Source organism: Oncorhynchus clarkii, chromosome 17 (genome assembly GCF_045791955.1).
Source record: "Oncorhynchus clarkii lewisi isolate Uvic-CL-2024 chromosome 17, UVic_Ocla_1.0, whole genome shotgun sequence".
Taxonomy (NCBI): domain Eukaryota; kingdom Metazoa; phylum Chordata; class Actinopteri; order Salmoniformes; family Salmonidae; genus Oncorhynchus; species Oncorhynchus clarkii.
In genome coordinates, this window is record NC_092163.1 from 8,593,633 (window position 1) to 8,619,461 (window position 25,829).

The 25,829-nt window shown below is 47.5% G+C and overlaps 2 protein-coding genes across 2 annotated transcripts in view; both read right to left on the bottom strand.

Moving 5' to 3' along the window:
- Positions 1 to 371: 371 nt before the first annotated feature.
- On the bottom strand, positions 372 to 8,786 carry LOC139370200 (Fc receptor-like protein 5). The gene is made up of 10 exons (XM_071109544.1): positions 8,579 to 8,786; positions 8,356 to 8,382; positions 7,597 to 7,878; positions 7,016 to 7,327; positions 5,827 to 6,099; positions 4,543 to 4,863; positions 4,114 to 4,224; positions 3,907 to 3,946; positions 3,506 to 3,629; positions 372 to 3,056 (listed from the first exon to the last, which is right to left on the bottom strand). Exons 1-10 carry the CDS (start codon positions 8,616 to 8,618, stop codon positions 3,036 to 3,038), a joined length of 1,551 nt encoding a protein of 516 aa, XP_070965645.1. The 5' UTR covers positions 8,619 to 8,786; the 3' UTR covers positions 372 to 3,035.
- Positions 8,787 to 9,863: 1,077 nt separating this feature from the next.
- LOC139370203 (transmembrane channel-like protein 7) overlaps positions 9,864 to 25,829 on the bottom strand; it is a 28,225-nt gene continuing 12,259 nt past the window's right edge. The window contains exons 6-16 of the mRNA XM_071109548.1: positions 25,208 to 25,347; positions 16,048 to 16,195; positions 15,032 to 15,199; positions 14,120 to 14,271; positions 13,881 to 13,950; positions 13,663 to 13,760; positions 13,143 to 13,329; positions 12,462 to 12,592; positions 12,101 to 12,256; positions 11,601 to 11,679; positions 9,864 to 11,373 (exon numbers count right to left, since the gene is read on the bottom strand). Coding sequence (XP_070965649.1) covers positions 11,161 to 11,373; positions 11,601 to 11,679; positions 12,101 to 12,256; positions 12,462 to 12,592; positions 13,143 to 13,329; positions 13,663 to 13,760; positions 13,881 to 13,950; positions 14,120 to 14,271; positions 15,032 to 15,199; positions 16,048 to 16,195; positions 25,208 to 25,347 — 1,542 coding nt within the window. The 3' untranslated portion in view covers positions 9,864 to 11,160. The remainder of the gene's footprint in view (positions 11,374 to 11,600; positions 11,680 to 12,100; positions 12,257 to 12,461; positions 12,593 to 13,142; positions 13,330 to 13,662; positions 13,761 to 13,880; positions 13,951 to 14,119; positions 14,272 to 15,031; positions 15,200 to 16,047; positions 16,196 to 25,207; positions 25,348 to 25,829) is intronic.

The following is a 25,829-nucleotide window of genomic DNA, read 5'->3' on the forward strand; positions in this document are numbered from 1 at the left end:
TATTACAATATATTTATACCTGAGTTGTATATTACAATATATTTATACCTGGGTTGAATACAACAATATATTCTACTCTTTATCCAGATTTCATTGATACACTGATGAATTTCAAGCGGAGAGACCGGCGATCCCATATCAGTTGACGAGTCACACAGGAAAAGGTGTAGCTGAACAGTGTTGCATGGGGCAGAAATAGCTACACCAGACTACCACCAGGACGTTATAACTGTAGCCTACTGCATTACAATACCTACACAATACCCCATATATCTGATCTGCACATGTACTGTATAAGGATAATGAAACTGTAAGACTGACATATGTACTGTACTGCATAAGGATAATGAACCATTAAGACTGACACATGCACTGTATAAATCAAATCAGATGTTATTGGTCACATACACATGGTTAGCAGATGTTAATGCGAGTGTAGCGAAATGCTTGTGCTTCTGGTTCTGACAGTGCAGTAATATCTAACAAGTAATCTAACAATTCCCCAACAACTACCTAATACACACACATCTAAAGGGGGGATGAGAATATGTACATATAAATATATGGATGAGCGATGGCCGAGCGGGATAGGCAACGTGCAATAGATGGTATAAAATACAGTGTGTACATGTGATATGAGTAATGTAAGATATGTAAACATTATTAAACTGACATTATTTAAAGTGGCTCGTGATCCATTGTTAAAGTGGCCAGTGATCGGGTCTCAATGTAGGCAGCAGCCTCTCTGAGTTAGTCATTGCTGTTTTAGCAGTCTGATGGCCTTGAGATAGAAGCTGTTTTTCAGTCTCTCGGTCCCAGCTTTGATGCACCTGTACTGACCTCGCCTTCTGGATGATAGCGGGGTGAACAGGCAGTGGCTCAGGTGGTTGATGTCCTTGATGATCTTTTTGGCCTTCCTGTGACATTGGGCGCTGTAGGAGTCATGGAGGGCAGGTAGTTTGCCCCGGTGATGCGTTGTGCAGACCTCACTACCGTCTGGAGAGTCTTACGGTTGAGGGTGGAGCAGTTGCCGTACCAGGCGGTGATACAGCCCGACAGGATGCTCTCGATTGTGCATCTGTAGAAGTTTGTCAGGGTGTTGGATGACAAGCCAAATTTCTTCAGAGATGCTGTTGCGCCTTCTTCACCACGCTGTCTGTATGGGTGGACCATTTCAGTTTGTCTGTGATGTGTACGCCGAGGAACTTAAAACTTTCCACCTTCTCCACTGCTGTCCCGTTGATGTGGATAGGGGGGTGCTCCCTCTGCTGTTTCCTGAAGTCCACGATCATCTCCTTTGTTTTGTTGACGTTGAGTGAGTAGTTGTTTTCCTGACACTACACTCCGAGTGCCCGTAAGACGGTCAACGAAGTGGAGATGTTGTTTCCTACCTTCACCACCTGGGGGAGGCCCGTCAGAACGTCCAGGACCCAATTGCACAGGGGTTGAGACCCAGGGCCTCCAGCTTGATGATGAGCTTGGATGGTACTATGGTGTTGAATGCTGAGCTGTAGTCAATGAACAGCATTCTTACATAGGTGTTCCTCTTGTTCAGATGGGATAGGGAAGTGTGCAGTGTGATGGCAATTGCATTGTCAATGGACCTGTTGGGGTGGTATGCAAACTGAATTGGCTCTAGGTTGGCAGGTAAGGTGGTGGTGATATGATCCTTGACTAGTCTCTCAGCACGTCATGATGACAGAAGTGAGTGCTACGGAGCAGTAGTCATATTGTTCAGTTACCTTTGCCTTCTTGGGTACTGGAACAATGGTGGCCATCTTGAAGCATGTGGGGACAGCAGACTGGGACAGCAGACTGGGACAGCAGACTCGGACAGGGAGCAATTGAATATGTCGGTAAACACACCAGCCAGCTGGTCTGCGCATGCTCTGAGGACACATGCTCTGAGGACACATGCTCTGAGGACATATGCTCTGAGGACACATGCTCGGAGGACACATGCTCTGAGGGCACGTGCTCTGAGGACACGTGCTCTGAGGACACGTGCTCTGAGGACACGTGCTCTGAGGACACGTGCTCTGAGGACACATGCTCTGAGGACACATGCTCTGAGGATGCGGCTAAGGATGCCGTCTGGGCCAGCAGTGTTAACACGTTTAAATGTTTTACTCACGTCGGCCACAGAGAAGGAAAGGGGGGGCTCAGTCCTTGATAGCGGGCCACAACGTTGGCACTGTATATCCTCAAAGCGGGCAAAGAAGGTGTTTAGTTTGTCTGGAAGCATGACGTTGGTGTCCATGACAGAGCTGGTGTTCTTTTTGTAGTCCATGATTTCCTGTAGGCCCTGCCACACACGTCTTCTGTCTGAGCCGTTGATTTGCAACTTATCTTTGTCCCTGTACCAGCATTTTGCTTGTTTGATTGCCTTGCGGAGGGAATAACTGCATTGTTTATATTCAGCCATATTCCCAGACCTCTTTCTATGGTTAAATGTGGTGGTTTGCGCTTTCAGTTTTGCACAAATGCTGCCATCCTTCCACGGTTTCTGGTTAGGGAAGGTTTTAATAGGCACAGTGGTTAAAACATCTCCAATGCACTTCTTTATAAACTCACTCACAGAGTCAGCGTACAGATCGATGTTGTTCTCTGAGGCTGACCGGAACATTTCCCAGTCTGCGTGATCAAACAATCTTGAAGAATGGATTCCGATTGGTCAGACCAGCGTTGAATGGTTCTAGTCACTAGTACATCCTGTTTGAGTTTCTACCTATAAGACGGTAGGAGCAAGATGGCGCCGTGGTCGGATTTGCCGAAGGGATGGCGGGGAAGGGCTTTGTATGCATCACGGAAGTTAGAGTAGCAGTGGTCGAGTGTATTACCCCCGTAAGTACTGCAATCAATATGAGTTTTGAGTTTTGTTGTAAGAGTTTTGAAGATATAACACTTCAATCTGAAAAATGGGCTGAAGTGTTTGAAAAAAAACGTTATAAATAGTTTGTTGGATAAAATTACATTGAAGGATTATTTTGTGAGGAACTCGTCGGTCTGAGGTTGGGTTTATTTCATCACGTCGGTTATATTGTGATCTCAAGGGTCTGAAAAGAGAAAGAACAGTTATGATACAAAGTTGTATTTTACCAAAATATATTTCACAAAAAAGTGATATACTTTATGGACATTTGTCAGTGTGATCTCCTTTTTCTACACTGGATTATTCTGGAGTTTAGATTCAAAATCATGCACCTAATATCAGTAGTATATTGGCTGTACTATTGCTGCATTCAAAACAACTGGGAACCCTGAAAAATACGAGGTCAAATCATGACGTCACTGATCTTCAGGTCGGAAAGTCGGAGCACAAGAAGGAGGCCAGAGTTCCTGAGATGGAATTTCGTGCTGGATGACCTTTCAAATAGACTTTTCAAATAGAGCTTGTTTTCTTCCGAGTTCCCGGTTGTTTTGAATGCAAGGAAGTCGGAAGTCGGAGATTTCAGAGTTCTGAGTTCCGAGCTCTCAGTTGCTTTAAATGCGTCATCAACTCTACCTGATTCTCAACTTCACTGCCTACACTGGAAGTGTCCACTTGCTTGACCCCTGACCTGGTAGTGATGTCAGACAGAGGAAGTGGATCTGGAATGATGCAGAAATGTTCGCTGAATCGTCTTTCACTGAAGGGGGAGACATTAAAGAGACAGAGAGCGAGAGAGAGAGAGACAGACAGGCAGACAGACAGAAAAAGAGAGAGAGAGACAGACAGAAAGACAGAGACAGACAGACAGATAAAGAGAGAGAAAGAGAGAGAGAGGGAGATGTTTGTAAGGGCAATGACACTAATCTGAGACAGTACAAGGAGGTTTTGGAAGGGATCATAGTTGGGTTGAATTAAACTGGATAGTTTCAAAACACTATAGGCCTACAATAGACTAATATAAATACAGGACTCACTTTGCTGCTCTCACTCTCTGCTCACTGCTTGTCACAACGTCTGAGAGAGAGGGGGGAGGAAGAGAGAGAGAGAGAGAGAGGGGGGAGGAAGAGAGAGAGAGAGAGAGAGAGAGAGAGAGAGAGAGAGAGAGAGAGAGAGAGAGAGAGAACGAAAGATTGAGAGTGACACATTTAAGAACAATGACCATATTCTGAACACACACCCACCTCGTTGGCGGTTGAGCATCCTCATCACACAGGCCACACCCCCTGCCAGGGTCAGCATGAGGAAACAGCAGAATACTATGGCCATGACCTCTATGGTTGTCGTGGAAACTTCTGTATGGACAGAGATGAGAGGGGAGAGAGAGGTCACCACAATCAACTCACCTGTAAAGTTTCAACATAACTCACCTGTAAAGTTTCAACCTAACTCACCTGTAAAGTTTCAACCTAACTCACCTGTAAAGTTTCAACCTAACTCACCTGTAACGTTTCAACCTAACTCACTTGTAACGTTTCAACCTAACTCACCTGTAAAGTTTCAACCTAACTCACCTGTAAAGTTTCAACCTAACTCACCTGTCGACTCGTCAACATGCATAAAGTTAATACAGTTAAATAAATTGTTATCATTTAGGGTGCTTCCTAACTCACCTGTGACCTGCACAAGGACAGGTTGGCTTTCCACCCAGGCGGACGTTACGTCATAACTGTCCCTTGCCCTGCACCGATAATACCCAGAGTCCTCTAGGGTGATCTCGGTGAGGAATAGGGTGCGCCCTCCGTCCGCCAGGGCGTGAGAGGGGTGAGAGGAGTCTCCCTCAGAGGGGTGAAGGAGGAGGGAGCCGTTGAGGGACCAGGAGAAGAAAGGGAATGTCCCGAGGCTCAGGAGGCATTGGAGACGAGCAGCGGCCATCTTGGAATCAACCCTGTAAAGGTACTCCACATCCACCTTTGGTGAGCCTCTTACTGGGACTGGAGGGAGGGAGGAAGGAGAAGGAGGAAGGGATGGGAAGGGGGAAGGGAGGGAGGAGAAGGAGGAAGGGATGGGAAGGGGGAGAGAGGGAGGAATGAGAAGGAGGAAGGGATGGGAAGGGGGAGAGAGAGGAATGAGAAGGAGGAAGGGATGGGAAGGGGGAGAGAGAGGAATGAGAAGGAGGAAGGGATGGGAAGGGGGAGAGAGAGGAATGAGAAGGAGGAAGGGATGGGAAGGGGGGAGAGAGAGGAATGAGAAGGAGGAAGGGATGGGAAGGGAAGGGGGAGAGAGGAATGAGAAGGAGGAAGGGATGGGAAGGGGAAGAGGCGGAGGGAGGGAGGAAGGGATGCGAAGGAGGAAGGGATGGGAAGGGGGAGAGAGGAAGGAGAAGGAGGAAGGGATGGGAAGGGGAAGAGGCGGAGGGAGGGAGGAATGAGAAGGAGGAAGGGATGGGAAGGGGAAGAGGCAGAGGGAGGGAGGGAGGGAGGAATGAGAAGGAGGAAGGGATGGGAAGGGGGGAAAGAGAGGAATGAGAAGGAGGAAGGGATGGGAAGGGGGGAGAGAGAGAGGAATGAGAAGGAGGAAGGGATGGGAAGGGGGGAGAGAGGAATGAGAAGGAGGAAGGGATGGGAAGGGGGAGAGCGAGGGAGGGATGGCCACAGTCAACACTCATACAGCTATCATGGCATAAACACAGTCAACACTCATACAGCTATCATGACATAAACACAATCAAAACTCATACAGCTATCATGACATAAACACAGTCAACACTCATACAGCTATCATGACATAAACATAGTCAAAACTCATACAGCTATCATGACATAAACACAGTCAACACTCATACAGCTATCATGACATAAACACAGTCAACACTCATACAGCTATCATGACATAAGCACATGCAGGAAACACATAGAACACTACAATACACACACACACATAGGTTTAGCCCGTACCCACTACCAGAGTCAGGGGTCTGCTGGTCAGTCTCTGTGCATCACTCTCCACTGTACACCGCACCGTGCCCATGTCACGCCCGGGAACCATGGCAACAGGGAACCAGGCAACCAGCGACTCCGTTGCCACGTCGGAACCCACCTCCTTGTCGTCAAGGAAGAGGTAGAAGGTCACGGGAGGGGTTCCCCTTGATGACCTGCAGGTCACATTGCCGCAGAAACTCGAACCCTCTTTGGAGATGGTGAAGGATATTTGGGGTACGGAGAGATAGGCTGAGGGAGAGAGAGATAAAGAGAGAGATCGAGAGAGAGAGAGAGAGAGAGAGAGAGCGAGAGAGAGATAGTAGGGCAGAGAGAAAGAAGGAAAGAGACAGAGGGGGACAGAAATGGGGGGAGAGAAAGGAGGGTGAGAAAGGGAAAGGAAGAGAGAGAGAGAAAGGAGGGCAGAGAGAAAGGAGGGCAGAGAGAAAGGAGGGCAGAGAGAAAGGAGGGCAGAGAGAAAGGAGGGCAGAGAGAAAGGAGGGCAGAGAGAAAGGAGGGCAGAGAGAAAGGAGGGAGAGAAAGGAGGGCAGAGAGAAAGGAAGGCAGAGAGAAAGGAGGGAGAGAGAAAGGAGGGAGAGAAAGGAGGGCATAGAGAAAGGAGGGCAGAGAGAAAGGAGGGAGAGAAAGGAGGGCAGAGAGAAAGGAGGGCAGAGAGAAAGGAGGGCAGAGAGAAAGGAGGGCAGAGAGAAAGGAGGGCAGAGAGAAAGGAGGGAGAGAAAGGAGGGCAGAGAGAAAGGAGGGCAGAGAGAAAGAAGGGCAGAGAGAAAGGAGGGCAGAGAGAAAGGAGGGCAGAGAGAAAGGAGGGCAGAGAGAAAGGAGGGAGAGAAAGGAGGGCATAGAGAAAGGAGGGCAGAGAGAAAGGAGGGAAGAGAGAAAGGAGGGCAGAGAGAAAGGAGGGAGAGAAAGGAGGGCATAGAGAAAGGAGGGCAGAGAGAAAGGAGGGCAGAGAGAAAGGAGGGAAGAGAGAAAGGAGGGCAGAGAGAAAGGAAGGAGAGAAAGGGAAAGGAAGAGAGAGGGTTAAAAGGGAGCAGAACGTTTGACATGTTATAGGTTCTCTGTGTAAATAGTCTCTGTGATCACCATTCCCCAGGTCCAGTACGGTTGTGGTTGTGACTTAACCTTCGACTTTTAACCTCTGCAGTTGTACCTTTGACCTTAACCGTGACCTCTCTGCTGCTGGAGAACCTGCTGTTGGTCTGCATCCTGGTCCCGGCAATGCACGAATAATTCCCAGCATGCTTTGCTGTGACCCTCTCCACCACCAACGTGTTCCCCACCGGCCAAAGCAGAAGCGGGGTCAAAGGTGAGGTTGGAGATGATGTCACTTCCTGTCTGTTGTAGAACCAGGTGTAGGAGAGGTGGGAGCCCTTGGTGACATCACAGGTGAGAGTGAGCCTCAACCCCTCGTAGAGAATGGGAGGATCAGGGTCAGAGGTCACCATAGTGCCTGAGACAGGGACTGAGGTGGGGTGGAGGAGAGGAGAGGAGGAGAGGAGGATGGAGGAGAGGAGGATGGAGGAGAGGAGGATGGACGAAGGGGATGGGTGAAAGCATTTAGCTGTGAAATGATCGATTCCACTGAAACAGCTCTACCACACACACACACACACACACACACACACACACACACACACACACACACACACACACACACACACACACACACACACACACACACACACACACACACACACACACACACACACACACACACACCCTTCTACTCACTCACTACTTGCAGGCGGACTGTTCCACTGAGGCCCATGTTTCCACCTGCCGTCACCCTGCAGTGGTACGATCCTTCTGACGTCACAGAGATCTTCAGGAAGAACGTAGCCGATTGGTCGTCTTGGAGGTCATTGCTCGTGGCGACCAGGTGGTTGCCGTCCTTCAGGAGCTCGTATGTGTTTGGTGGAGGAGACCCAGGTGACCTACATTGGAACACTACCTTGGAGTTCAGGTAGGCCTTGTCTGGACCAATCAGAATAGGGCTAGGGAGAGATGAACCACCTGCAGAGAGGGAGTAGGTTGAAGTAGCCTCGAGATGCTGATCTCGGGTCAGTTTTGCATTTCCTTAATGGCTAAGGTCAGGGTCGGGGAAGCAGATCCTAGATCTGTACCTAGAGGAAACTTCAGCCCAGAGCTCTGAAACATGGTTTTACATTTGTTTAGGTTCTTTAGAACATTGCTGTCAAGCAGTTGGAGAGTTTAGTGTGGCCGTGAAACTCAAAACTGGACATTTTCTCATTGAACCATATGGAGGATATAGTAGACTGTGATAAGAGTCATGTGTGAGAGTCATGTGTGAGAGTCATGTGTGAGAGTCATGTGTGAGAGTCATGTGTGAGAGTCATGTGTGAGAGTCATGTGTGAGAGTCATGTGTGAAGAGTCATGTGTGAGAGTCATGTGTGAGAGTCATGTGTGAGATGCAACTTTTAATTGAATGTAACTGGAAAACAGAAAACAGGAACAATATGAATACATACCCATTATGGACACTAGACAGGCCACCACTGGGAGAGAACAAACCAACAGAAATACCTTAGTACAGGACACTTGTCAACTTTACTCTGTTAGCCTGGGTCCTAGTCTCCTTATGGCATTGCCATCATTGGCTTGACAATGACAGCAATGGAGTCGGTAAGAGCCACAAGCAGATCTGGGGACAGGGTATAACTTTGTTGAAAAAAAATGAATACACTGACTCACCTAAAACAGGCAATAAACATAATTCTCCTTTTTTCTTCATACTCAGGCTCAGTCTTCATCCGTAGCATGCTGTCTGTATAAGGGTCATGGGTGTGTGTGTGTGTGTGTGTGTGTGTGTGTGTGTGTCAGGGTGTTGCACGGTCCACCACATGCTAGAGGGAGATAACTTGAGTATGTGCGTCTCTCATCAAAAACGTTCAACTATACTGTCCATCTAGACATCACTATGACTACTAACCTACTACAACTATACTGTCCATCTAGACAACACTATGACTACTACAACTATACTGTCCATCTAGACACCACTATGACTACTAACCTACTACAACTATACTGTCCATCTAGACAACACTATGACTACTAACCTACTACAACTATACTGTCCATCTAGACAACACACTGTGACTACTAACCTACTACAACTATACTGTCCATCTAGACAACACTATGACTACTAACCTACTACAACTATACTGTCCATCTAGACATCACTATGACTACTAACCTACTACAACTATACTGTCCATCTAGACATCACTATGACTACTAACCTACTACAACTATACTGTCCATCTAGACAACACTATGACTACTAACCTACTACAACTATACTGTCCATCTAGACAACACTATGACTACTAACCTACTACAACTATACTGTCCATCTAGACAACACTATGACTACTAACCTACTACAACTATACTGTCCATCTAGACAACACTATGACTACTAACTTACTACAACTATACTGTCCATCTAGACACCACTATGACTACTAACCTACTACAACTATACTGTCCATCTAGACAACACTATGACGACTACAACTATACTGTCCATCTAGACAACACTATGACTACTAACCTACTACAACTATACTGTCCATCTAGACAACACTATGACGACTACAACTATACTGTCCATCTAGACAACACTATGACTACTAACCTACTACAACTATACTGTCAATCTAGACAACACTATGACTACTACAACTATACTGTCAATCTAGACAACACTATGACTACTAACCTACTACAACTATACTGTCCATCTAGACAACACTATGACTACTAACCTACTACAACTATACTGTCAATCTAGACAACACTATGACTACTAACCTACTACAACTATACTGTCCATCTAGACAACACTATGACTACTACAACTATACTGTCAATCTAGACACCACTATGACTACTAACCTAAACAAGGTTAAGTTATGAATGGAGGACACAAGGAACCAGGGATCTGAGAAAACAACAACAGAACAATGAATGACGTAACAACACAGCCTTTTAATAGAAGCTCTTTTAAAACCGCATTCATAGAAGTTCACATTTAAAAACACTATTTGATCAAATATTAAAAATGGTAAAAAACTCAAGCTGTTGCAGAAACAACATCTACTTCATAGTAAGAGCTTTTACATAAACAGTGGGGAGAACAAGTATTTGATACACTGCCAATTTTGCATGTTTTCCTACTTACAAAGCATGTAGAGGTCTGTAATTTTTATCATAGTTACACTGTGAGCAATAAAATACAAATTAATTACATAAAAATCATACAATGTGATTTTCTGGATTTTTGTTTTAGATTCCGTCTCTCACAGTTGAAGTGTACCTATGATAAAAAAAAATACAGACCTCTACATGCTTTGTAAGTAGGAAAACCTGCAAAATCGGCAGTGTATCAAATACTTGTTCTCCCCACTGTATATATAAAACCATTAAACACATCAGTATTCTAACAGTACACATTAGTAGTACTCTGTCCTGTTTACAAGTACAGCCTATATAGCAACATCATCCCCGATCATACAACATACCTGAGAATGAAGCTTTTACAACTGCATCATAGCCACTAAACACATCAGTACAGTAACACAAGTTATGTAACTGACACTCTTGTTGTTCTTAATACTGTATATGACATTTAGGTACAGCCCAGAGCAATAAACCCTGAACGCTAGGGAGTGACAAAAAGCTCAAAGGTCACATCTGCTACTACTTTTGTGCGCTAAATATGGAATAGGGTGCCATTTGGCTGTCTGCTCCATAGAGTTGGATAGAGGGTGACATTTGGCTGTCTGCTCCATAGAGTTGGCTAGAGGGTGCATTTGGCACAATGATAGGTGGTGGGCTCTATTTCTAACTCTATGGGCTGCATAGAGATAGTTAGAGAACACAACATTGCATCTGTCCCAATAGGGCGTCTGTGGGAGCATGGGAAGAGCCATTGAGGAAATCTTCATTTCGAACTAGTTCATTTTCTTCTTCTACTACTTCTATGAGTTGGTAAACAAACTGTAAGGGTGCATCCTGCCACCTGGAGTGTGTTGTTTGAACAGGTATAAAACCAAGGTGGGCCATTTACAGCTACCTGCAGTTATGGAATGTTTCCTCATGAGTATAATTCATTGGTTGAAGCCTCCTGATGACCTGGATGGAATCATGTGATCCTTAAACCGTAGGTAGTTCCACTCAGTTGATTACTTCAGAATGGTGAAAGTCCCGAATGTCGCTGCACATGCTAAAACTGGCTTTTGGGCACTAGAGTCCTCTATCTATCTTTATGATGGGCTGTCATTGCCTGTAGGCTGTGCAGAGGGGTCCTTCAGTTGAGCGATATGGCTGTCCTCTCCGATGCCTGCTGAGGGGTCTTTCATGGTGGTAGGGCTGCCCTCTCTAGTGCCTGAAACAGTGGGGGGCGCCTTGAAGGTTTTCTTCTGGCGTCTGAGTGAGAGAGTGTGCTGCTTCAGCAGAAAATGCTTATCTGAGGTGCTCTGGGGGAGCAAAACAGAGAAAGAAAGAGAGAGAGAGAGAGAGAGAGAGAGAGAGAGAGAGAGAGAGAGGGGGAGAGAGAGAGAGAGAGAGAGAGAGAGAGAGAGAGAGAGAGAGAGAGAGAGAGAGAATGTATTGCACTATTTGAACTTTCTTACTATGAAGACACAAACCTATCTTCAGCAGCTGAATTAGGCTTAACTAATACTGTTATCAGTAGGTAACCTACCATCACCAGCATGTCCTTCAGTCTCTCGATGGCTTTTCCATTGGCTCTCCTCCGCGACTCAAAGGAGGTCAGGACAACACTGGGGAAAATGGTAAGATGATATACAATCTGTAACATTTACATCCATGGCAACAGGAACGTGTCATGTTCTATTCATTTTCTTTCTATGACCTGGAAGAAACAGTATCTATGAGAGGAGTCAGGTTCTATTTCACCTATTGCACCTCTGAGCCAGTAGCAGTGGGTGGCAGGCTGGTGTGTGTGTATGTGTATATGATCTATATCACCTACATCTGCGCCAGTATCAGTGGGTGGCAGGCCGGTGTGTGTGTGTATATGATCTATATCATCTACATCTGCGCCAGTATCAGTGGGTGGCAGGCCGGTGTGTGTGTATGTGTATATGATCTATATCACCTACATCTGTGCCAGTATCAGTGGGTGGCAGGCCGGTGTGTGTGTATGTGTGTGTGCATGTGTATATGATCTATATCACCTACATCTGCGCCAGTATCAGCGGCAGGACAAAGGCCTCTGAGGACAGGTATCTCAGAGTGGACTGCGCCGGTCCTGGTAGACTGTCCACACACACAGCTGTTACATTAAACACTGTAGCGCTGCCCACGAATGGACCACAGCTGGAGGAAGGTTCGAACCTGGGGGGGGGGGGGGGGGGGGGGGGGGGGGGATAGAGGAGAGAACAAGTACAGTGCTTTGCGGATAGGAAGAAACCTTGAGAGGTATCAGACTCAAGGAACCAGAGGAGTAATTTATGATCTGTTTCTATGTCTTTCATAATTACTGGCGGAGGGTGATTCTAGTAGAGAGAAACAGAAGAGAAAGAGAGGAGGGAGGTCTTACTGGTGGAGGTTACTTCCGAGGGTGATGACTGCCATGATGAGACCCAGTAGTAACATGAAGTGGAACAGAACTGAAGAACTGGAGGCACGGAACATTCTCTGGGCCGGAACACAGCACTGGAGAACTGTCAACTGGGAGGAGGATGGGGAGAGAGAGGGAGAGAGAGAGGGGGAGAGAGGGGGGGAGAGAGAGGGAGAGAGGGGGAGAGAAAGGGGGGGAGAGAGAGAGAGGGGGAGAGAGAGGGAGAGAGGGGGAGAGAGAGAGAGAGGGGGAGAGAGAGGGAGAGAGGGGAGAGATCGAGAGAGGGGGAGAGAGAGGGAGAGAGAGAGAGGGGGAGAGAGAGGGGTAGAGAGAGGAAGAGAGAGGGAGAAAGAGGGAGAGAGAGGGGGAGAGAGAGGGAGAGAGAGGGGTAGAGAGGGGTAGAGAGAGGGGTAGAGAGGGAGAGAGATGGAGAGAGAGGGAGAGAGAGGGAGAGAGGGGGAGAGAGGGAGAGGGGGAGAGAGAGGGGTAGAGAGGGAGAGAGAGAGGGAGAGGGAGGGAGAGAGAGTGGGAGAGAGAGAGAGAGAGAGGGAGAGAGAGGGGGAGAGAGAGAGGGAGAGAGAGCAAGGCAGAAGTGAGCAATGAAACAGTGAGAGATGATTTGTTGAGAGAAAGAGTTATGTAAATAACAACAACACTCACCTTCTTAATGTAAAACACGGCCATGAGTTTGACTGTCTCTATAAATGGCAGCATGGGACAGTAGAACAGTCCTACCCAGGTGACCGTCTGACTGTACACCAGGTCTAGAACATTGAATGGGATCAGGAAATGCTGTTTCCCCGACAACCGCGCCAGCCACGACGATGGGTACCTGTCCACAAACCACCTGCAAGGAGGGATGAAGGGACGACAAGATGAAGGATACTGCTAGAAAACATCCAAAACACACGTTGCATAGTTAAAGTATTGTAGCAACCCAACACCTGGCAAACTTTGGATCCCTTGATACGACAGCTAAGTTGTTGTGTTGACAGTTGCTGGACCCGGCTTCAAGTCCCAGTTGGTGGACAAACCCCCCCCCCAAAAAAATGGTCTACAGTATGAACTGATCTGAGATGATTGGACAGGTGAAAGTGCAGGTCCCACAAGTGCTCTGTTCCATTGGGCCAAATACGTTTTCAACAGAAATATTCCTTCAGAAAGCAGAATATGAACTTACTTTCTAGGATAGACGATGAAGAAGGTGTTGCAGAAACAGGCGAGGAAGTCGAACACTGAGAGCTTGTACATCTCTTTACCAAACTGATTCTCCCAACACTGAGGACACACAGAGTATCAAGTCCATTTACTGTAGATGAAGTCCATTTAATGCCATAGGTCTGTCAATATGTCAATATGATCTGTAGTTGTCAACAATGGTTAGTCGTTATGACTCACTTCCTGTTGGCTGTTTTTGAAGAGGAAGAAGAGATACATCCCCAGACTGGCCAACTTCAGGAAGATACTCCTGGGAGCAGGAAGAGGATGAGGAGGAAGAGGAGAAGGAGAAAGTTGAAGAATTAAGACGATGAAGAGAGAACTTCAGTGATTATCAATATTTATGTATTGATGATGATGATGTTGATGATGAGGATGATATGATGGTACCAATAAAGATTGGACATTTATGCTCCTACCTGACGAGGGTAGCATTGACCTGGGTGGTGAGGGAGTAATCCTCGAAGGAAGAGATATGGCGGAAGACGTGAGGCAGGAAGAAGTTGACCAGGGTGATGACGATGGGAGGAAGGTAATGGAGAAGCAACCGGAGGATCAAATAGTCTCCACTCTGAGAGAGGGGGAGAGAGACGGGGAGGGGGAGGGGGAGAGAGACGGGGAGGGGGAGAGAGACGGGGAGGGGGAGGGAGACGGGGAGGGGGAGAGAGACGGGGAGGGGGAGAGAGACGGGGAGGGGGAGAGAGACGGGGAGGGGGAGAGAGACGGGGAGGGGGAGAGAGACGGGGAGGGGGAGGGAGACGGGGAGGGGGAGGGAGACGGGGAGGGGGAGGGAGACGGGGAGGGGGAGGGAGACGGGGAGGGGGAGGGGGAGAGAGACGGGGAGGGGGAGGGAGACGGGGAGGGGGAGAGAGACGGGGAGGGGGAGGGAGACGGGGAGGGGGAGGGAGACGGGGAGGGGGAGAGAGACGGGGAGGGGGAGGGAGACGGGGAGGGGGAGGGAGACGGGGAGGGGGAGGGGGAGAGAGACGGGGAGGGGGAGGGAGACGGGGAGGGGGAGAGAGACGGGGAGGGGGAGGGAGACGGGGAGGGGGAGGGAGACGGGGAGGGGGAGAGAGACGGGGAGGGGGAGGGAGACGGGGAGGGGGAGAGAGACGGGGAGGGAGACGGGGAGGGGGAGAGATACAGGGAGGGGGAGGGAGGGGGAGGGGGAGGGAGACAGGGAGGGGGAGAGAGACGCGGAGGGGAGGGAGGGGGAGGGGGAGGGGGGGAGGGAGTAAAAAGGTTGCCAAAATAATGAACCTGATAAATTGACTAACTAATTAAATCAATAACTAACTAATACATGCACATGCACACTCACACACACATACCCTCTCAGCCTTTGAGGCCATGGTGGCATAGTAGATGAGACAGAAGGCTCCGCCCAGTAGAACCAGGACCAGGAAGTGGAGCAGCCCTCGCAGGGAGTAGAGGTGTGCCCACTGACCCAACGTCCTCCTGGCCTCACGCTGCTGGAACCTCTCCTCTTCTAAGTATAACTGGGGAGGGAGGGGAGAGGGAGAGGGAGAGGGAGAGGGAGAGGGAATGGGAGAGGGAGAGGGAGTGGGAGAGGGAGTGGGAGTGGGAGAGGGAGGGGAGAGGGAGTGGGAGAGGGAGCGGGAGAAGGAGGGGGAGAAGGACAGGTAGAGGGAGGGAGAGGGAGAGAGAGGGGAGAGGGAGGGGGAGAGGGAGTGGGAGAGGGAGAGGGAGAGGGAGAGGGAGAGGGAGAGGGAGAGGGAGTGGGATAGGGAGGGGGAGAGAGAGTGGGAAAGGGAGAGGGAGAGGGAGAGGGAGAGGGAGGGGAGAGGGAGTGGGAGGGGAGAGGGAGTGGGAGAGGGAGGGAGGGAGGGAGGGAGGGAGGGAGGGAGGGAGGGAGGGAGGGAGGGAGGGAGGGAGGGCAAAGAGAAAGGAATAGAACAGAAAGGAGAACGAGTGTTAAATATAAAGGTAAAGAAGGAGAGAGAATGAAGAGGAAGAACCTTTGTAGGTATTGTAAATTAAAGAGTTGCCAGACCAGACCATTGCACAACAGAAAGAAAGAGATGGTCTGTGTGAACTCATTTTTTGAACGAGAGAGAGAGACAGAGGAACGGATGCAGAGCAATCATGATGGAGAGAGAGAGAGAGAGAGAGATGGGGAGAGAGACAGAGCGTAGTGGTAGACGGAGAGAGAGAGACAGAGCGTGGTGGTAGACGGAGAGAGAGAGACAGAGCGTGGTGGTAGACGGAGAGAGAGAGACAGAGCGTGGTGGTAGACGGAGAGAGAGAGAGAGGAACGGATGCAGAGCAATCATAATGGAGAGAGAGAGAGTTAGTTGAAAAGGGCAGACAGACTTCCACCCCTAACCTTCAGTTCGTTCCTGATGAAGCTGCGTTTGAGGTCGGCGACCTCGGGGTCCTGGATACAGAAGTCCCACCCACAGAACACCTTGTAGCTCATGTGGATGTTGTAGCGGTTGCCTAGCAACCATGTGTGCTTGTAGCCTACAACCGTCCTGTTTAAAAGAGGTGATTCATTGTTATTGTTTTTAAAGCAGATGCTACAACTCTGGCCAGTAACTGTCGCTCCCTGTGTACACATCTTTAACAGCGTATCCTTAGCTACGTCCTAATAATCTCTCCTTGCTGAAGTGTGTACTCGTTCACTACGCACTACAAATGTAACAGCATTGGATTGGTTTAGGCATGCGCTAAAGCTGTGGTTCTCAAACGTTTTATAGTCCCGTATCCCTTCAAACATTCAACCTCCAGCTGTACCCCCTCTAGCACCAGGGTCAGCTGTACCCCCTCTAGCGCCAGGGTCAGCTGTACCCCCTCTAGCGCCAGGGTCAGCTGTACCCCCTCTAGCGCCAGGGTCAGCTGTACCCCCTCTAGCGCCAGGGTCAGCTGTACCCCCTCTAGCGCCAGGGTCAGCTGTACCCCCTCTAGCGCCAGGGTCAGCTGTACCCCCTCTAGCGCCAGGGTCAGCTGTACCCCCTCTAGCGCCAGGGTCAGCTGTACCCCCTCTAGCGCCAGGGTCAGCTGTACCCCCTCTAGCTCCAGGGTCAGCTGTACCCCCTCTAGCGCCAGGGTCAGCTGTACCCCCTCTAGCGCCAGGGTCAGCTGTACCCCCTCTAGCGCCAGGGTCAGCTGTACCCCCTCTAGCGCCAGGGTCAGCTGTACCCCCTCTAGCGCCAGGGTCAGCTGTACTCCCTCTAGCGCCAGGGTCAGCTGTACCCCCTCTAGCGCCAGGGTCAGCTGTACCCCCTCTAGCGCCAGGGTCAGCTGTACCCCCTCTAGCACCAGGGTCAGCTGTACCCCCTCTAGCACCAGGTCAGCGTACTCTCAAATGTTGTTTTTTGCCGTCATTGTAAGCCTGCCACACACGATACATTTATTAAACATGAGAATGAGTGTGAGTTTGTGTCACAACCTTGCTGGTGGGAAGTGACAAAGAGCTCTTATAGGACCAGGGCACAAATAATAATAATCAATACTGTTGCTCTTTATTTCACCATTTTACATATAAAACCTTATTTGTTCATCGAAGATGGTGAATAACTCACCACACGTTAATGAGAAGGATGTGATTGAAAGGATGCACATAACTCTGCAATGTTGTGTTGTATTGGAGAGAGTCTCAGTCTTAAATAATTTTCCACAGTCTGTGCCTGTATGTAGTTTTCATGCTAGTGAGGGCCGAGAATCCACTCTCACATAGGTACGTGGTTGCAAAGGGCATCAGTGTCTTTACAACGCAATTTGCCAAGGCAGGATACTCTGCAGCCCAATCCAGAAATCTGGCAGTGGCTTCTGATTAAATTCAATTTGCAATTTCGATGAGGCTGTTGTTCAGATATCGGTGGACTGGAGGCAGGGCATGAAAGGGATAAGGAATCCAGTTGTTTGTGTCGTCCGTTTCGGGAAAGTACTTGATTAATTGTGCACCCAACTCACTCAGGTGCTTCACTATATCATTTGACATTGTCCGTAAGCTTGAGTTCATTTACACACAAAAGAATCATACAATGATGGAAAGACCTGTGTGTTGTCCTTGATAAGGCAGACAGAGAAGAGCTCCATCTTCTTAATCATAACCTCTATTTTGTCCCGCACATTGAATATAGTTGAGGAGAGTCCCTGTAATCCTAGATTCAGATCATTCAGGTGAGAAAAAACATCACCCAGATTAGGGCTGAGCGATATGGCCAAAATATATTATCACCGTATTTAAAATAAAATTGCCGGTATGACAGTATTTGATGGTATTTTATGTTTTTTAATAATAAAAGTTCTACATTTGTTTATGAGTAGTGCGTGACCCTCGGGTGGCAAAATATACATCTTTGTCCATTCTGATTCTTTTATACTGTTCAATTCAACTTCAACCCCCAAAAGTCAGAATTTTCATCAATTTCTGCATTTGAGATCATTTCCACACTGCCACGTATGGCTGCATCATATGAGCAAGTAATCTGGGCCTTATTTTTAACCAAATGTTGCAATTTGACTTGCGATTTAGAGCAAAACACTTGGGTTAACTGTTGGAATCATGGAAATATAATGTCTATTCTAATTATATAGTTACAAACCAAACATTCAAATACCGTTATAGAAGGTCAAGTAAAAACCCAAACCGGTCCGTGCATCAATACCGGTAGAGAAGGTCAAGTAAAAACCCAAACCGGTCCCTGCATCAATACTGTTATAGAAGGTCAAGTAAAAACCCAAACCGGTCCCTGCATCAATACCGGTAGAGAAGGTCAAGTACAAACCCAAACCGGTCCCTGCCTCAATACTGTTATAGAAGATCAAGTAAAAACCCAAACCGGTCCCTGCATCAATACTATTATAGAAGGTCAAGTACAAACCCAAACCGGTCCCTGCATCAATACTGTTATAGAAGGTCAAGTAAAAACCCAAACCGGTCCCTGCATCAATACCGGTAGAGAAGGTCAAGTACAAACCCAAACCGGTCCCTGCCTCAATACTGTTATAGAAGGTCAAGTACAAACCCAAACCGGTCCCTGCATCAATACCGGTATAGAAGGTCAAGTACAAACCCAAACCGGTCCCTGCATCAATACCGGTATAGAAGGTCAAGTAAAAACCCAAACCGGTCCCTGCCTCAATACCGGTATAGAAGGTAAAGTACAAACCCAAACCGGTCCGTGCATCAATACCGGTAGAGAAGGTCAAGTAAAAACCCAAACCGGTCCCTGCATCAATACCGGTATAGAAGGTCAAGTACAAACCCAAACCGGTCCCTGCATCAATACCGGTAGAGAAGGTCAAGTAAAAACCCAAACCGGTCCCTGCATCAATACCGGTATAGAAGGTCAAGTAAAAACCCAAACCGGTCCGTGCATCAATACCGGTAGAGAAGGTAAAGTAAAAACCCAAACCGGTCCCTGCATCAATACCGGTATAGAAGGTCAAGTAAAAACCCAAACCGGTCCCTGCATCAATACCGGTAGAGAAGGTCAAGTAAAAACCCAAACCGGTCCGTGCATCAATACCGGTAGAGAAGGTCAAGTACAAACCCAAACCGGTCCCTGCATCAATACCGGTAGAGAAGGTCAAGTAAAAACCCAAACCGGTCCCTGCCTCAATACCGGTATAGAAGGTAAAGTACAAACCCAAACCGGTCCGTGCATCAATACCGGTAGAGAAGGTCAAGTAAAAACCCAAACCGGTCCCTGCATCAATACCGGTATAGAAGGTCAAGTACAAACCCAAACCGGTCCCTGCATCAATACCGGTAGAGAAGGTCAAGTAAAAACCCAAACCGGTCCGTGCATCAATACCGGTATAGAAGGTAAAGTACAAACCCAAACCGGTCCGTGCATCAATACCGGTATAGAAGGTCAAGTAAAAACCCAAACCGGTCCCTGCATCAATACCGGTATAGAAGGTCAAGTACAAACCCAAACCGGTCCCTGCATCAATACCGGTAGAGAAGGTCAAGTAAAAACCCAAACTGGTCCGTGCATCAATACCGGTATAGAAGGTCAAGTACAAACCCAAACCGGTCCCTGCATCAATACCGGTAGAGAAGGTCAAGTAAAAACCCAAACCGGTCCCTGCATCAATACCGGTAGAGAAGGTCAAGTAAAAACCCAAACCGGTCCCTGCATCAATACTGTTATAGAAGGTCAAGTAAAAACCCAAACCGGTCCCTGCATCAATACCGGTAGAGAAGGTCAAGTACAAACCCAAACCGGTCCCTGCCTCAATACTGTTATAGAAGATCAAGTAAAAACCCAAACCGGTCCCTGCATCAATACTGTTATAGAAGGTCAAGTACAAACCCAAACCGGTCCCTGCATCAATACTGTTATAGAAGGTCAAGTAAAAACCCAAACCGGTCCCTGCATCGATACCGGTAGAGAAGGTCAAGTACAAACCCAAACCGGTCCCTGCCTCAATACTGTTATAGAAGGTCAAGTACAAACCCAAACCGGTCCCTGCATCAATACCGGTATAGAAGGTCAAGTACAAACCCAAACCGGTCCCTGCATCAATACCGGTATAGAAGGTCAAGTAAAAACCCAAACCGGTCCCTGCCTCAATACCGGTATAGAAGGTAAAGTACAAACCCAAACCGGTCCGTGCATCAATACCGGTAGAGAAGGTCAAGTAAAAACCCAAACCGGTCCCTGCATCAATACCGGTATAGAAGGTCAAGTACAAACCCAAACCGGTCCCTGCATCAATACCGGTAGAGAAGGTCAAGTACAAACCCAAACCGGTCCCTGCATCAATACCGGTATAGAAGGTCAAGTAAAAACCCAAACCGGTCCCTGCATCAATACCGGTAGAGAAGGTCAAGTAAAAACCCAAACCGGTCCCTGCATCAATACCGGTATAGAAGGTCAAGTAAAAACCCAAACCGGTCCCTGCATCAATACCGGTAGAGAAGGTCAAGTAAAAACCCAAACCGGTCCGTGCATCAATACCGGTAGAGAAGGTCAAGTACAAACCCAAACCGGTCCCTGCATCAATACCGGTAGAGAAGGTCAAGTAAAAACCCAAACCGGTCCCTGCCTCAATACCGGTATAGAAGGTCAAGTAAAAACCCAAACCGGTCCCTGCATCAATACTGTTATAGAAGGTCAAGTAAAAACCCAAACCGGTCCCTGCATCAATACTGTTATAGAAGGTCAAGTAAAAACCCAAACCGGTCCCTGCATCGATACCGGTAGAGAAGGTCAAGTACAAACCCAAACCGGTCCCTGCCTCAATACTGTTATAGAAGGTCAAGTACAAACCCAAACCGGTCCCTGCATCAATACCGGTATAGAAGGTCAAGTACAAACCCAAACCGGTCCCTGCATCAATACCGGTATAGAAGGTCAAGTAAAAACCCAAACCGGTCCCTGCCTCAATACCGGTATAGAAGGTAAAGTACAAACCCAAACCGGTCCGTGCATCAATACCGGTAGAGAAGGTCAAGTAAAAACCCAAACCGGTCCCTGCATCAATACCGGTATAGAAGGTCAAGTACAAACCCAAACCGGTCCCTGCATCAATACCGGTAGAGAAGGTCAAGTAAAAACCCAAACCGGTCCCTGCATCAATACCGGTATAGAAGGTCAAGTAAAAACCCAAACCGGTCCGTGCATCAATACCGGTAGAGAAGGTCAAGTAAAAACCCAAACCGGTCCCTGCATCAATACCGGTATAGAAGGTCAAGTAAAAACCCAAACCGGTCCCTGCATCAATACCGGTAGAGAAGGTCAAGTAAAAACCCAAACCGGTCCGTGCATCAATACCGGTAGAGAAGGTCAAGTACAAACCCAAACCGGTCCCTGCATCAATACCGGTAGAGAAGGTCAAGTAAAAACCCAAACCGGTCCCTGCCTCAATACCGGTATAGAAGGTCAAGTAAAAACCCAAACCGGTCCCTGCATCAATACTGTTATAGAAGGTCAAGTAAAAACCCAAACCGGTCCCTGCATCAATACTGTTATAGAAGGTCAAGTAAAAACCCAAACCGGTCCCTGCATCGATACCGGTAGAGAAGGTCAAGTACAAACCCAAACCGGTCCCTGCCTCAATACTGTTATAGAAGGTCAAGTACAAACCCAAACCGGTCCCTGCATCAATACCGGTATAGAAGGTCAAGTACAAACCCAAACCGGTCCCTGCATCAATACCGGTATAGAAGGTCAAGTAAAAACCCAAACCGGTCCCTGCCTCAATACCGGTATAGAAGGTAAAGTACAAACCCAAACCGGTCCGTGCATCAATACCGGTAGAGAAGGTCAAGTAAAAACCCAAACCGGTCCCTGCATCAATACCGGTATAGAAGGTCAAGTACAAACCCAAACCGGTCCCTGCATCAATACCGGTAGAGAAGGTCAAGTAAAAACCCAAACCGGTCCCTGCATCAATACCGGTATAGAAGGTCAAGTAAAAACCCAAACCGGTCCGTGCATCAATACCGGTAGAGAAGGTCAAGTAAAAACCCAAACCGGTCCCTGCATCAATACCGGTATAGAAGGTCAAGTAAAAACCCAAACCGGTCCCTGCATCAATACCGGTAGAGAAGGTCAAGTAAAAACCCAAACCGGTCCGTGCATCAATACCGGTAGAGAAGGTCAAGTACAAACCCAAACCGGTCCCTGCATCAATACCGGTAGAGAAGGTCAAGTAAAAACCCAAACCGGTCCCTGCCTCAATACCGGTATAGAAGGTCAAGTAAAAACCCAAACCGGTCCCTGCATCAATACTGTTATAGAAGGTCAAGTAAAAACCCAAACCGGTCCCTGCATCAATACCGGTATATCACAAAAAACGGTCCGCCGCCCATCCCTGACCCAGATAGGTCAGTCCTGTGAGAAACAACATCACCCAGATAGGTCAGTCCTGTGAGAAACAACATCACCCAGATAGGTCAGTCCTGTGAGAAACAACATCACCCAGATAGGTCAGTCCTGTGAGAAACAACATCACCCAGATAGATCAGTCGTGTGAGAAACAACATCACCCAGATAGGTCAGTCGTGTGAGAAACAACATCACCCAGATAGGTCAGTCCTGTGAGAAACAACATCACCCAGATAGGTCAGTCGTGTGAGAAACAACATCACCCAGATAGGTCAGTCGTGTGAGAAACAACATCACCCAGATAGGTCAGTCCTGTGAGAAACAACATCACCCAGATAGGTCAGTCCTGTGAGAAACAACATCACCCAGATAGGTCAGTCCTGTGAGAAACAACATCACCCAGATAGGTCAGTCCTGTGAGAAACAACATCACCCAGATAGGTCAGTCCTGTGAGAAACAACATCACCCAGATAGATCAGTCGTGTGAGAAACAACATCACCCAGATAGGTCAGTCGTGTGAGAAACAACATCACCCAGATAGGTCAGTCCTGTGAGAAACAACATCACCCAGATAGGTCAGTCGTGTGAGAAACAACATCACCCAGATAGGTCAGTCGTGTGAGAAACAACATCACCCAGATAGGTCAGTCCTGTGAGAAACAACATCACCCAGATAGGTCAGTCCTGTGAGAAACAACATCACCCAGATAGGTCAGTCCTGTGAGAAACAACATCACCCAGATAGGTCAGTCCTGTGAGAAACAACATCACCCAGATAGGTCAGTCCTGTGAGAAACAACATCACCCAGATAGGTCAGTCGTGTGAGAAACTCGTCATCATCAAGCGGTCAGACAAGTGACCATTATGGTCAGTAAAGGAAACTTTAAGCTCGTCTCTCAATTCATAAAAACATGTCAATACTTTGCCCCTTGATAACCAGGGTACTTCTGTATGTTGTAAAAGTCGCTGCCCATACTATTGCATAATGCAGAAAATACGAGAGTTCAGGGGTCTTGCTTTAAGGATCTGCCCCCCTTTTTTTTAAATGTTCACTTAAAATGACATACCCAAATCTAACTGCCTGTAGCTCAGGCCCTGAAGCAAGGATTTTTTTTTATTTTTATTTCACCTTTATTTAACCAGGTAGGCTAGTTGAGAACAAGTTCTCATTTGCAACTGCGACCTGGCCAAGATAAGGCCCTGAAGCAAGGATGTGCATATTATTGACACCATTTGAAAGGAAACACTTTGAAGTTTGTGGAAATGTGAAATGAATGTAGGAGAATATAACACAATAGTTCTGGTAAAAGATAATACAAAGAAGAAAAAAAAAGAAAGGCCATAATGTATTATTCCAGCCCAGGTGCAATTTAGATGTTAGCCACTAGATGGCAGCAGTTTATGTGCAAAGTTTTAGACTGATCCAATGAACCATTGCATTTCTGTTCAAAATGTTGTATCAAGACTGCCCAAATGTGCCTAATTGGTATATGAATAACTTTTCAAGTTCATAACTGCACTTTCTTCAAAAAATAGAGTGGTATTATTTCAATGTAATAGCTACTGTAAATTGGACAGTGCAGTTAGATTAACAAGAATGTAAGCTTTCTGCCAATATCAGATATGACTTTGTCCTGGAAATGTTTCTTGATACTTACAACCTCATGCTAATCGCATTAGCGCACATTAGCTCAACCGTCCCGTGGGTGGGACACCGATCTGTAGAGATCCTTAAGAGGATTATTAATTAACAAAGGTACCCATTTTCATTGTAGTGTCCAAAACGTATTTCAAGCTGTCAGGCATTCCCTTGGCAGCAAGAAAGAGCCTCTCGGTGGATGCTGCAGTGGACCCAAGTAGCATCGGGAGCAACTGCCTGCACGCGCATTACCACTCCACAATGTCTCCCTGTCATGGCTTTTGCGCCATCAGTACAGTTACCAACATGAGCAGCAGCTACATTTGGCTACATATGGACCGTTAGTGGAATTACCGCGAGAGAGTAACGGTTGATGTGATTGGATGTTAATTATTTGACTAGGCTGCCTGTATTTGACATTGTGTTGTTATTTTGCTGAACACTAGATGGTTTAATTTAATTTTGGCAGTGAAACGAGGCTACTCTGGCGAGAGAAAAAAAGTTTGAAAATGGGAAGAAATCACTTCTTTGGGGGCGTACCCTCGACGGTGTTGGGCGTACCCCTGGGAATACCTGTGCTAAAGGGACAGTGTGTGTGTATGTCCTCACCAGGATAGTAAAACAAGGAACCTTTAGACAAGTGGGAACATTTAGCTAATTTAGATTTAGGGTTTAGGGGTTAGGTTTAGAGTTAGGGGTTAGGTTTAGGGTTAGGGGTTAGGTTTAGGGTTAGGGGTTAGGTTTAGGGTTAGGGGTTAGGTTTAGGGTTAGGGGTTAGGTTTAGGGTTAGGGGTTAGGTTTAGAGTTAGGGGTTAGGTTTAGGGATAAGGATTTATGGTTAAGGTTTAGGGTTAGGTTTAGGGTTAGGGGTTAGGTTTAGGGTTAGGGGTTAGGTTTAGGGTTGGGGGTTAGGTTAAGGGATAGGGATTTATGGTTAAGGTTAGAGTTACTGTTAGGGTTAGGTTAAGGGTCAGGGAAAATAGGATTTTGAATGGGAATCAATTGTTTGGTTCCCACAAGGATAGTAAAACAACATGTGTGTGTGTGTGTCTGACCTGCGGACCACCATGACCAGACTGAGGATGAGGACGGTGAGGGTTCCGAGGAGGAAGAGGAGGGGCGTGTTCAGACACAGCAGGTCTAGAGAACTACGTGCATAGAACCCATAGAACACCGGAGAACGTTCTAGAAAACCCTGGAGGAGGGAGGGAAGAGAGGAAGGAGGGTGATCAAGAGGAAGAGAGAGAGGAGAGAGAGGGAGAAAGAGGGTTAAATCACACACACTGTACTCCACACGAGGTTGGTGGCACTTTAATTGGGGAGGACAGGGCTTGTGGTAATGACTGGAGCGAAAGGTGGAATGGTATCAAATACATCAGACACATGGTTTCATGCCATTCCATTTCCTCTGTTCCAGACATTACCATGAAAAAATACAAAAATACCCAAAAATCCAAATCTAATTTATTTGTCACATACACACGGTTAGCAGATGTTAGTGCGAGTGTAGCGAAATGCTTGAGCCATCCTCCCCTCAGCAGCCTCCACTGCTGTACACATATACACACACACACGTATACACACACACACACACACACACACACACACACACGTACACGCAGACAGACACACACACACACACACACACACACACACACACACACACACACACACACA

Excerpts from the sequence above, each read along its gene's own strand:
- LOC139370200 (XM_071109544.1), bottom strand. The coding sequence starts at position 8,618 with ATGAAGAAAAAAGGAGAATTATGTTTATTGCCTGTTTTAG. Across the intron at positions 4,864-5,826 it reads ACCCCTGACTCTGGTAGTGG|TCCCAGTAAGAGGCTCACCA; the intron begins GTACGGGCTAAA and ends CCCTCCCTCCAG. Across the intron at positions 3,057-3,505 it reads GCAGTGAAGTTGAGAATCAG|ACCCTTGAGATCACAATATA; the intron begins GTAGAGTTGATG and ends TTCTCTTTTCAG.